This window comes from Cupressus sempervirens, chromosome 4, assembly GCF_028749045.1.
Source record: "Cupressus sempervirens isolate cs-2001-9-10 chromosome 4, ASM2874904v1, whole genome shotgun sequence".
NCBI classification, from domain to species: Eukaryota; Viridiplantae; Streptophyta; class Pinopsida; order Cupressales; family Cupressaceae; genus Cupressus; species Cupressus sempervirens.
The window spans coordinates 774,016,664-774,029,473 of record NC_143121.1 but is presented as its reverse complement, the minus strand read 5'-3'; the positions used below and the strand labels follow the sequence as shown (position 1 = coordinate 774,029,473).

At 34.9% G+C, this 12,810-nt stretch overlaps 1 protein-coding gene across 1 annotated transcript; it reads right to left on the bottom strand.

Annotated features, from left to right (window-relative positions):
- Positions 1 to 7,659: 7,659 nt before the first annotated feature.
- Positions 7,660 to 8,445, bottom strand: LOC149563670 (vacuolar iron transporter homolog 3-like). Its single transcript, XM_089824054.1, has one exon. It carries the CDS (start codon positions 8,437 to 8,439, stop codon positions 7,660 to 7,662), a length of 780 nt encoding a protein of 259 aa, XP_089680180.1. The 5' UTR covers positions 8,440 to 8,445.
- Between the last annotated feature and the right edge of the window lie 4,365 nt (positions 8,446 to 12,810).

The window sequence follows — 12,810 nt, the reverse complement described above, 5'->3', positions numbered from 1 at the left end:
TAGTGAAGAAGTATATCAAAAGGGCTTCTCTATGGTTTTTTCTCAATGATCCTAACATCCTAAATGGCTTAGTCATTTGGAATGGTATTCTTAAGGCAAGAGACTTGGCTATTTCTAAGACCAAGTGGAATGTGCGAAATGGTGAAGACGTCCTCTTCTAGCATGATAGTTAGTTGTGCCAAGGTCCTCTCATTAACAATCCTATCTATAAAAACTAGGAAAATATTTTTAATAGGAAATTTGGAGTGAAAGTTAGATACTATAGAAAAAACTAGGGATGGAGAGACCAGTCTCTCATCTCGAAAGATCTCAAGCTAATAATGGTGATGCTGAATTCAATGATCTTGAATAATAAGAGGGATGAATTAATATGGGAGGATAATCTTAATGGTTGCTACTCGGTGGCATCAAGATATAATTCCCTTTAGAGCCTGAAAGGGAAACCTCCATGGCCTAAGGCCTGGTTTCTTTGCATTAACCCTAAGATTAATATATTTTTCTAGCTGATGTTACAAGATAAAATTCTCACTTTGGATAATTTGGCTAAGGAAGGTTAGTATATCCCAAATAGATGTATTCCTTTTAAGAATCCATTGGAGTCAGTTAATCATATATTTATCCATTATCCATACTCCATGAAGATTTGGGATTTGATCACAAAGAAATATGGGGTCAGTTGATGTAAGCTAGGTAATATTTTGGATTTCTTTTATAGATGGGATAGTATGTATAAAAGAACAAATTTGCATGCTATAAGCTCCTAGACTTTGTGTCACTTCTACTAGGGAGTTTGGAAGGAGAGAAACAATTGAATTTTTAGAGATAGTGAGTAACCTTCTTATGTGCTTGCAAACAAAATCAATAGTGTTATGAAGGAAAACTTCTAGATATCAAAGGGGGGAGATATTGAAGATGGAGGTAGGATTAAGGAAAAGGTTAAGGATGGGAGAACTAAAAGGTAGGAGGTGAATTGGAAACTCCCACTTGAGGGTTGGCATAAAGCTAACTTTGATGGAGTAGCTCAAGGGAATCCTAGTCATTCTAGATGTAGAGGAATAATTAGAAATTGTCATGGTGGACGAGTTGTTGCTCTCTCTTACCCCTAGGGAATCTAGAAAAACCATTATGCTGAAGCCAATGCTGCTCTCCACACTATTAAATTAGCCCTAGATGTAGGAGTCAAAAAATTATGGATGGAGGGGGACTCAAATAATATTATCAAATGTATTAAAGGGAGTCTTCATCCTGCTTGGACAATTGCAAATATATTTGAAGAAATCTGTATAAGACTTGGCAAATTCGAATACATTTATGTAAGCCATGAGTATAGGGAGGCTAACTCGGTGGCTGATTGGTTTGCCAATGAAGTAGTAAAGAAAGAAAAATTGATGATATGAAATACCAATAGGAATATTCTAGTAGATCTGAAAATCCTAATCAGTCAAGAGTGGATCCAGGTAGGTTCAAGTGTAATCCTTATTTAATTATGGAAATTAATACAAGTATGGGTGAAAGCCAATGTAATTATGGTAAATATGGAAGGAATGGGTAGGTGATGTTTATCATGTCAAATCAACATGCTTTGTGGATCATCTATTTCCTTTACCACTTTTACAATATCAAAAGACAAAGCGGTGAAAGATAAAGCTGTTTTAAATAAAGTATCTAGTGGATTGAGAAAAGGAAATAGAGGATGACATTTATGAGAATTGTAAGCATTCAGGATACAGAGATGGTGGGTGAAAGGAGCAGGAAAGAACTAGTAGGTGAGGTAGACAAATGTAAGCAAATAACTAAAGTCTAGGAGAAGCTTGAAAAGCATGGAATTGCAAATTATACCACCAAGCTTCATGAATATGACCTAGTGATAACCAATCTTATCATAAATTTTTGGAAGGATGGTAGGGTCAAAGTGGACAAGGTGTCATATCAGATTACTATTGAGGTCATCACCCATGTCACTAAAATTTCATACGAGGGGTTAACATTCTATAGAGATAAAAAGGTGTCTACCAATGTGGTCAAGGATTTAGCCAAGAATATGGAAGAGAAAGAGAAATTGGTGAAATGCATGACCTACTATGACATGGACTCAATTAAAAAGCTCTGGAGGTATGTGTTGAGGGCCATTATTAAGTATATATCTCTGGATACTAGATTTGATAGGGTTAGAACCTATCATTTTATTTTTGTTAATCATTTTTATTATGGGGTTAAGGTTTCCTTTCCATTTTATTTGTATTCCTTTATGAACAAGAGCATTTCTCGGCACAAGAGAAGAACTACTTCTAAACTAGCCCTACATGAGGGTTTACTACTCTTTGTCTATGCACATTTTAAGGCTCAATCTAGGACTAAAACCCTGGCTCATGCAGGGGCGATTTCTGAGAATATGGTGTGTTCTAACTTCTCCTTAGATTTGGAAGATGTTCAAATTATAAGCTCAGAGGTGGAGGAAGCTTAAAACTCTCATTTGAAAAGAAGGCAAGGGGAAAAGATAAGGAAATGCCTACTTCATCTAACATTCTATGTAGGAAAAGCCCCAGGGGTCTTAAGGCCCAAACTATTATTCAGGGGGAAGAGGAATATAATGAAGAAGGTGAAGACATGGATATAGATGAGGAGAATAAGTGTAAGGAAGATGAAGGTAGATAGGAGCTAGTTGAAAGCACCAGAAGGAAGCAAAGGAGGATGAAAGAGGAGAACATAGCCTTAGAGGGGGAAATTATTTCTGGTCCAAAGATTTCATTGCTTCATCTCTCTCCAAGTGCCCCATAGGAGAATGAAAAGGAGAAAATATAGGAAGGAAGTGGTGAGGTGGTTATAAAAGATAGGTTTATGGCTTGGAAAAATTTCAATGTGAAAACTTCAAAGATGGGGATTGTGAGAGAAGTCATGAATCCAGAAATCCTTGAAGAAAAAGAGGGAAAGATCTTGATGGAGGAACTTATTGATCTAGCAATGGTGGCCATCACTGACAATGTGAGGGAAGTGGGAATGAACTTGCTTAACAATGGAAGGATTAGCATGATAGACAATTCCAGATCAATTAAATGGTCATTTTGTGAACTAGAGGGCGTAAAAGAAATAAATAGATCATTGGAAAGCTAGGGGAAGAAATTTGAGAAAGGGAATTTGATAGATTAGGGGTACACTATTAAGTTGGTAAAAAAAAGGATGAAAAATTTGGAGACTTACAACCAGAACATGGCTAACTAGATGATCTATATTCTGAACTATCTCAATGAAAACATAGTTACTATTCCTAGAAATTTAAAAGCTAGGGGTCTGCTAGAGGATAATGAGGAATAGGATAAAGATGAAGATAGGATGGATGATGAAATCATCACAGACATAACCCATAGCTAGCTAGATTAGATCTGCTTGAAGAATCAAGAGCAAATGGATGAGGAGTGTTAGAAAGCCTATGAAGTGGCTGAAACTATGTAGGACCTTGAAAGGAAGGCGGAGGAGTAAGTAAGCGATTATACATTTTTGTCTTTTGGCTTTTTGGTTTCTATAGGTTTTTTGTGTGGCTTTTTTCCTGTCCTTTGATCTGGCCTCTTTGTTGGTTGTAGTTCTATTTCTAGGCTTATGTTGTTTTACTTATAGCCCTATGATATGTAACAACATTTGGGTTTTAGGATCCCTGTAAAACCTATTTTTCTTATAAAAAAAAGTCATAAATGAAAATTTTTCTCTATAACTTATATTGCATAGGTTCAAAATGAAAAGTGGAATCAAAATATTGAATCATATAAGTAGTTCAAGATCTCTCATTAGAGATATTATAGAGGTTCTCGATATTTTCAATGATGGTGATGCTAAGGTCATCCTATTAAATATATTATCATCCAAATATATTAATGTTGTCTTTACAGTCAGCTAATTCACTTCACACACCCTCAAGGATATAATTTATCCCTTATAGAAGAAGAAAACATGACAAAGAAGGTCATCAAAGACCACTATTAAATAGAAAAACTCTTATATACATGAAAAACTAAAAAATTGTGAAATAAAAATAGAGGAGACAATAAAAACTTTTACTATAAGAAAAAAGGTCACACAATATTGGTTTGTAGAACTAGAGATAGTAATTTTCTTAAAGGAGATCTGAAATAAAAATTTGATGAAAAAGGAAATGTTGCTTTCATTGAAGATGAGGACACATCAGATGATGGAAATTTTGTTAATAATTTTCTTATTAATCCCACTTTTATTCTTTCAACCTTCAAAGGTGGAGGTTAGCAACATTGGCCAATTCGGAAATTTCTATTATCTCAACTTAGCTTCTAGGCTTGAGATGATACTTGTATGAAAGATATATTGGATTTTCTTTCATGATTTTAAATTTTTCTTTCTAATTCTCATAAGATAAAAGAATACATTTTTTTAAAATCTTCATTTTGGAGATAGGTTTTTAACTTCATATTGCACTCAATATGAATTATTGTTAATCAACCTTTAGATTAATTGATCAAGAATTATATATTTTCTTGGTCTTTATAAAATTATAGAGAAACGTTACATCTATTAGAAATTATTGGTGAATAATATAATGATTTTAATTTAAGAACACAACTTGGAGCTACACCATTTTGAAGGTCACAAGATAGAGCGATGGATCATCACTCAGTTCAAGGTTTGTTAGTTTAGAAGAATATTTTCTCAAAATGTGTATTAAAATTATATAATCCATCTTGTTTTTAAGCTTTAACAAGGAGCCCTAAAGTGGATGTGAGTTTTTTGGATGAATGTAATATGGTGGAAATTTTGGTGTAATTACATATTATTACATTAACAGTCATTAAGTTTTATCAATGATCCTCAACTATCTATGCACATAGTACATATGAAACCCTATTTAATGCCTATTATTATTCATAATGAACCAATTTAGTGATTTAATTTTCTATCCTCTAGCTCTCACATTATCTACATTTAAGTTGTATATTTTTTCATTTTGTTGTCTTGTGTTTCAAACATGTCTAGTTTTCATTGGTTAAAATACTAAATTTATGTCGTATACTTTTATAATATTCTTACGATATAGATATGAAAATTGAAAATTACATCAATGAGTCAACTTTATTTCTCCCTAAAGAAAGAAAAAATTCTAAGTCTAAAACTACATCAAGGAGAATAGTTTATATACCACTTACTACAACTCTACAAGTTTATAGGTGGCTCTAATTTCATATACCTAGTTATATTGCATATCTAAATATGAGTTCTTCCTCTTTCTTATAATATTTATTTAGCATGAGATATATTTTTTACAAAATAAATTGATATTTGAACATTTAAGGGAAGGAAATAAGACTCATTAGCTTACAAAGGAAAAGTCTAATGCTTAGGCCTACCTAATGGCCTTTAAAAGAAAAATTATATACTTGGCTAAATAGTACTTTGAAACAAGGTTATCTATGTAATCATTTGTGTGGAGCTGAAATGAGATTTTTCTATTATGAAAAATGCATGAGGAATCTCAAATAATATAAGTGATAATTTGTCTTTCAACATATACAAATATACAAAAAATTACAAATGTGTTATCATAATAATACAGTAAAAACACACTATACTAACTCACATTTTGAATTTAATAAATGAAGTGATATGAGCGATTTGATTGGGGCAAGTGGCTTTAAGAGAAAGGCAAGTAAGGAAACATTCTTGCAAGAGAAACTTGACTAGGGAAAGCTATTCACTAAAAATTGTGAAATAACATCTTGTAATCCATGGATATGTGATTACTTGTTCTATAAATTTTCTTATGTTTTCATAGTTTTTTTATAAACGTATAAAAAGAATGATTATATTATGTGAAAAGGGGTTTTTTTAATTCATAGTTAATTTTAACTAAATATAAATGGAAATAAAAGCATACTTATATGTACCATGGGCTACATCTAAGAACTAAGATGTGTTACAACTTTATTATTTTATTCTAATGGAAGATGAATGTAAGTATTAGTGCAATATGATGACTATATAAAATGTAGAAGGGAAATGATGAACAAAAGGATGTTGAACTTGCCACAATGTTCAATATGAAGAATATGATTGAAGAGTATTCCCTAAATGCTTGAGTGATCAAATGTGAATATGATTGAAAAATAAAAGAAATGAAGGAGGAAAGTTTTTGTTTGTAGACTTCCCTAGCATCTTAGTTTTATAATCTTGAATCAAGGTAAAGCTAGTTTAAAATTTTTGTTCAAAAAAATTGACTACAAAGTAATTCCAATTGGGCTCTAAATATTTAGTTGTAGGATTTCCAAGGCAATTTTATCCAAGGATTGAGTTTCTTGAGGTAACCTAATTACTCTCATATTGGACCTAATTTGGTGTTCAAAATTTTGAGATGTAATATTTCAATATATAATGATGCGAAAACTGGGTAGAAGAGGCTACATGCACTAAAATACTTGCTTAGGTAGGTATGAAATTATAGTTATTCAAGTGTTAACCCTACATTTAGCAATCACTTTAGAAATATTATAAGCATGTACACTCACATAAGACAATCAATTATTATTTTTCTTATTTTAGAATAAATTTCATATTTTTAAAGTATAAGTTTCAAAAAATTTAAGCTTTTCAGTTATAGAAATTATTTGTTATTATTTTGATTGGCTTAAATTGTCTTGGGTCTTATAAGAAATTACTGGGACAACAATTTATTTATGCTTAACAATTTTCTGGCAATTTTTTTAGGTCTTCCTCACCATTCCATTTTTTCGAACCCCAAATTTCAAAATATAATTCATTTTTCACATTTTAATTCTTAAACATAATAAACCATAAAAGCCAATTCTAAATTTTATTAATCATATATATAATTAAAAATATATTAACAAAAAATGAAGATTGAAAAATAATACAAAATTAAATTAAAATAAACAATTAAATTATTTATAGCTTATAAGTTATAATTATTTATGTTATAATTAAAATTATAAATTATAAATTGCAATATATATATCTATTCTTTATTAATCAATTTTATTATTAAAATTTTATTTCTCCAAATTTGAATTATTACTAAAATAATTTAATTTAGTAAGAATAAATTTTTTAATTTAATAATAATTACAAATATTAATAACTTTCTCTCTTTCAACTTTAATATTACTTTCGACTTTAAAGGCAAGTACTTAACCATTTAGTTGTACTTGTATTTATAGCGAGGCTATCTCATCATGTTCTAAATATATATATTTGATTTGCTTACAGAGGAATGATAACTATGTGATCAATAATATTAAAATAATATTACGGCAAGGAATGATCACAATAGATGCATTTGAACGACGTGATGATCAATTTATATTGAAATAGTATCTGATGAAGAACTTTCAATAATTTAGATTGATTTCTACGTACAATTCAGCATTATGAGGACTCATCTCTTTCATATTTGATATTGCCATAAGCGAATAGAAAAATATTGCTACAATTACAATTCTAAACCATAAACGTTCTTCGAACTATTCGGAAATATATTGCTATCATCCAATAGTCGAGATTATTTAAGCATTTTTTATCGGAAAAACACGACTGAACCTAAGATGATGACGATTCTGAAATCAAAGGATCTAAAAGCAAAGGGGCCAATATTCAGTATGAAAGTATTATCGCTAGCCTGCCGTGTGATCAAACGCCAGCGGTGGCATTGAAGAGCCTGAGCAAACCGTAGGTCACTAACATGGCAAGCCATCCTCCAATCAACACTCTCATACTCCCTTTGACGACAGAAGACCGCGCAAAGTAAGCCCCAGTTGCGCCAAGCATAATGAGCGTCAAGCTCGAAACACCAGCCAGAACGCCAACCCTAATAATGTAGTCACTGATAAAGGCCGTAGAAATCAAGGCCAAGAATGCCCCCACAGAAAACGCAAGAGCGGATGCGCAAGCTGCCTGAATCGGGCTTGGAAGTCCCTCTTTTTCTTCCCTTGATATCACGAAGGGAGACGCATGAGGAGACATTGTGATTTCTTCGTTTGTTCCTTTCAACGCTATTTCAGCTCGTTTTTGTCTATTGAGATTGCAAAGTTCAACGTCGCGTTGTATTTGCACTGAGATGAATTCGCCAATCGCCATGCTACACGCCCCCGCCACCAGCGCCGCCAGCCCGGATATCACCATCGTCTTTGCGTCTGTTTTGACGGCGCCCACGCCCATCATCAGCGACGCCGTGGTGACAAGCCCATCGTTGGCTCCAAGAACAGCCGCCCGAAGGCACTGTCCTCCATTCTCACTATCCTCCATATCTTTCTCACCCTCTTCACAAGATGGCATGGTAATGATCACATTCGATCTTGGAGGATTTGGAAGTGGCGATGGCTCCGCAATTACTTCTCGCTCCTTCACCATTCTCTTCAATTCTGCGGAGTCCAATTGGAAACCAAATGGGCTAGATGATCTCACATCCATTCTGTTGGAAATTTAAACGTCAACGCCTGTAGGTTGTCCTCGAGCCCCACGCCCATCTACTCTGTTAGGTCACTACGTGATATTTTGAATTTGGACGTTGAGGGGGAAAGATGTGACAAAAAGGAATGTTTATTCATTCATTCAGTGAGTTCAAACAAATCAAGCAGATCAAAAGTTGCAGAGGAGAGCAGAGCAGAAGAAGGAAGAAGAAAGTGGTTAGCAGATCCACTTGTTGCAGAGACAGAAGGAATCCAGTTGCACGTGACTCCTCTGTTCATTCTGTGAGTTGGTTGTTGTTTTGTTTTGTCCTGTTGAAGAAGTGATTGCTCTAGGCACCTTTGTATGCAGCCACTAGAGCTGCAAGTTTAAAAGTTTATTGAAGTTTGAAGTATTATCAGTTTAGGGTTATTTTAGGGTTTTCTGGTTGAAACTAAATGCTCTCAATTTTTGTAATAGTTTAATGGAAGATTGAATAGAAAGCAAGCAGGCATACTTGAATCTATCTTCCTCTTCTATTCATTGCATTTGACAAGTTTGTTTGAAAGGTTAAAGCTTTGGCTTTTTTATTTTAATGGTGAAAGCATTCACGTTGAATTTCTCTAAGTTATAATATTTTAGTTGAAACAGAACACTCGGCACCTACTGCATTTTTGTGCCGAGCTCTTCAAGTGCCAAGCATTTTCTTTGTGAGCCGAGCTCACTCGGCATCCATTGGTGTTGAGCTTTCTCCTTTGTGTGCCAAGTTTACTCAGCACCTGTTGCCTGTCAATCAGCACATCAAGTGCTGAGCAATCTATCACTCAGCACCTTTCTATGCCGACCAAGTGCCAAACAAAACTGGCACTCGGCACCTTCATGTGCTAAGCACTTTTTAAGTGCCGAGTAAAGATTTTAGGTTTAGGGTTGTGAGTTGTAATTTAAGTTTATAATATTTCTCACATGGTATCAGCGCTTTGAGGCCCCACGTCCACAATGAGTTAAGGCATTTGTTTTTTTCTTGGGATATTTGACATGGCAGGAGATGCAGGAAAGATATGGCAGCAACCACCACCCTTTAATGGGAAAAGAAGATGAAGACTATAATGGTTGCAAATGATTTGTGAGAGTTTGTGGTCAATGGATTCAATGATATAACAAACCGAACTCAGTATGCTGCCCTCACAAATGCACAAAAGACTCATTTGAAAGAGTCAAGGAGGAAAGATACAAAAGCATTAAGTTTGATTGAAGCAGCAATGACAGAGACAGTATTCCCAAAGATTGCAGCAGCAAATTATGCAAAGGAAGCATGGGATATCCTTGAGACGAACTTCAAGGGGACTGATAAAGTTTGTACAGTAAAGCTACAAAACATAAGGAGGGAGTTTGAGAACCTTCGGATGAAAGAAAATGAACCAGTTGCTAACTTTAGTTCAAGAACCTCCAATGTGATTAACCAACTGAAGCCAAATGGAGAAGACTATCAAGAGTAGAGGATAGTGGAAAATATATTGAGGAGTTTACCTCATAAATATGACAATTTGGTCATGACCATAGAAGAGGCAAAAGACCTCACTGTTTTGACAATGAGATGAGTTGATGGGTACACTTCAAACCCATGAGCATAGGATCAATAGATCTACATCTTCTACTTCCAAAGAGCAAGCATTCAAAGCTCAGTCAAATCCAAGAGGAAGGGGGAGAGGAAGAAATGGCTCAGGTAGAAACTCTAGAGGTAGAGGCCGAGGTAATGGAGGACAAAGGAATGTTGTAGCAGAAAGCTCAAGAAGAGCAAATGGAGCAAGTAGCTCTCAAAATACCTCAAGAGGAGGTAAGAAAAACTACAACTCAAATAAGAGTAATGTAGAATGCTACTACTGTCATAAATATGGGCATTGTGCAAGTGAATGCTGGAAGAAGCACAGAGATCAGTCAGGACAAGCAAATGTGACTGACATGAATATGGGAAGAGAAAACACTAACTTCATTATGTGTAATGTTGGTGAAGAAGGAAGCCCTGAGGTTTGGTACCTCGATAGTGGATGTAGCAACCACATGAGTGGTAATGAAACCTTATTTTCATTCATTGACAAGAGTTTCAAATCAGAAATTAAGATGGGTGGCAATGGAACCCTACCAGTTGTGGGCAAAAGATCTATTATGGTCCGCACCAAGAAAGGTGAGAAGAAGGAAATACAAAATGTATATTTCGCCCCTAGTATGAAGCACAATTTGATGAGCATTAGTCAGCTCATTCAAAATGGATACAAAGTGTTGATGGAGAATGACACGTGTGTCATTCATGAAAGGATGGGAGCAAGAACTTACTTGTAGCAGTTCAAATGACAAAGAACAAAATATTTTCCTTGAGGATACAAATATGTTTCTCATCTCAAGTTTGTGTTGCACCTCACACACAATCAGCTCGAAGGAGTGTGATTCAAGACCCTTCACAGTTGTGGCATCTTAGGTATGGTCATCTTGGCTATGCTGGTTTAAATTTATTGTCAAATAAAAGAATGGTAGATGGTTTGCCACGTGTAGAAAATTCTTGTGATAAGTGCGAGGCTTGTATTTTGGGTAAGCAACATAGGCTTCCCTTTAATTCTTAAAATTCTAGGAGGGCTAGATATCCATTAGAGTTAGTGCATACCGACATAGTCGGTCCTATGCAAGTTACTTCCATTGGGGGAAGTACTTATTTCATGACATTCATTGATGATTTCAATCGTAGGACATGGGTGTATTTCTTAAAGAATAAATTTGAAGCATTTGATAAATTTGTAGAATTTAAAGCCCAAGCTGAAAGAGAATGTAGACACTATATCAAGGTCCTAAGGTCAGATAGAGGAGGGGAGTATAACTCCAATTCTTTTATAAACTTTTGCAGGAAATATGACATAAAGAAAGAGCTCACAGCCAGCTATACACCACAACAGAATTGAGTGGCTGAAAGAAAGAACATGACCATTGTTGAAATGGCAAGGAGTATGATGAAAGAGAAAGGTCTCCCAACTAAATTTTGGGGAGAGGCTATTGCAACAACAGTTTACCTAATTAATAGGTGTCCTACAAAGGCATTCCGTGACAAAATTCTAAAGGAAGCATGGTCACGAAGAAGATGGACAGTTGAACACCTAATGGTGTTTGGATGTGTTGCATATGCACATGTGCCTAAAGAAAAAAGGTAGAAATTGGATGACAAAGGTGTGAAGTGCATCTTCATATGGTACAGCTCAAAATCAAAAGCATACAGATTGTATGACCCATTGAACAACAAGATGACTCTTTCAAGAGATGTGGAATTTCTTGAAAATCAGTCTTGTTATGGCTCAATTAATGAGTCACCAAATACTTCTAGTAAAGTGCCAATTATGAGTGAAGAAGAAAATGATGAACAACAAGAAGAAGGAACAAGTAGAAGAAAAGGCAAGTAGGTTCAGACAGTGCCGAGCTCCTCTAGGCATGACCAAGTGTCAGTGTCGAGTACCAGTGAAGACCGAGCTAGTCGGCAATGCAGCAACGGTGAAGACTCTGATCCCACACTCTCCTCCCTATTACCAAGAAACACTAAAATTCTTAGGGAGTTATACCAAGATGAAAGGTATGAAGATTATGATGAGAGTGTTAATTTTGCATTGTTTTCTTATAGTGATCCAGTATATTTTGAAGAAGCAATCAAGGAGAAGAAATGGTGTAAGGCCATGGATGAGGAAATAGATGGTATAGAAAGAAATGAGACATGGGAGCTAACTAAATTGCCTGCCAAGAAGCAAGTGATTGGAGTGAAATGGGTCTATAAGACCAAATGCAATGCCAAAGGAAAAATTGATAGGCATAAGGCAAGGCTAGTAATCAAGGGCTACAAACAACAGTATGGAAGAGATTATGATGAGACCTATGCCCTAGTTGCAAGAATGGAAACCATGCATGCTATCATAACAATTGCAGCTCAGCACAAGTGGAAGGTATTTTAAATAGATGTGAAGTCTGCCTTCCTAAATGGTGTATTGAAAAAAGAAGTGTATGTGGAGCAGCCACCTGGTTATGAAGTTGCAGGTGAGGAGAATAAAGTATATAGATTGAAGAGATCTCTTTATGGGCTCAAGCAAGCTCCAAGGGCATGGTACAGTAGGATTGACTCATTTTTTATGAGCAATGGCTTTAGCAAAAGAAATGGTGAGCCCACTCTTTACATCAAGGCAGTAGATGGTAATGTATTGATTGTTGTCTTGTATGTAGTTGACTTGATTTTTACTGGTAATGATAAGGCTCTAATTGGTGAGTTTAAAGAGGCCATGAAAAGTGAATTTGAAATGATAGACCTAGGTCTCTTGAAATACTTTCTAAGCATAGAAGTAAAACAAATGCATGATGGCATTTTCATCTCTC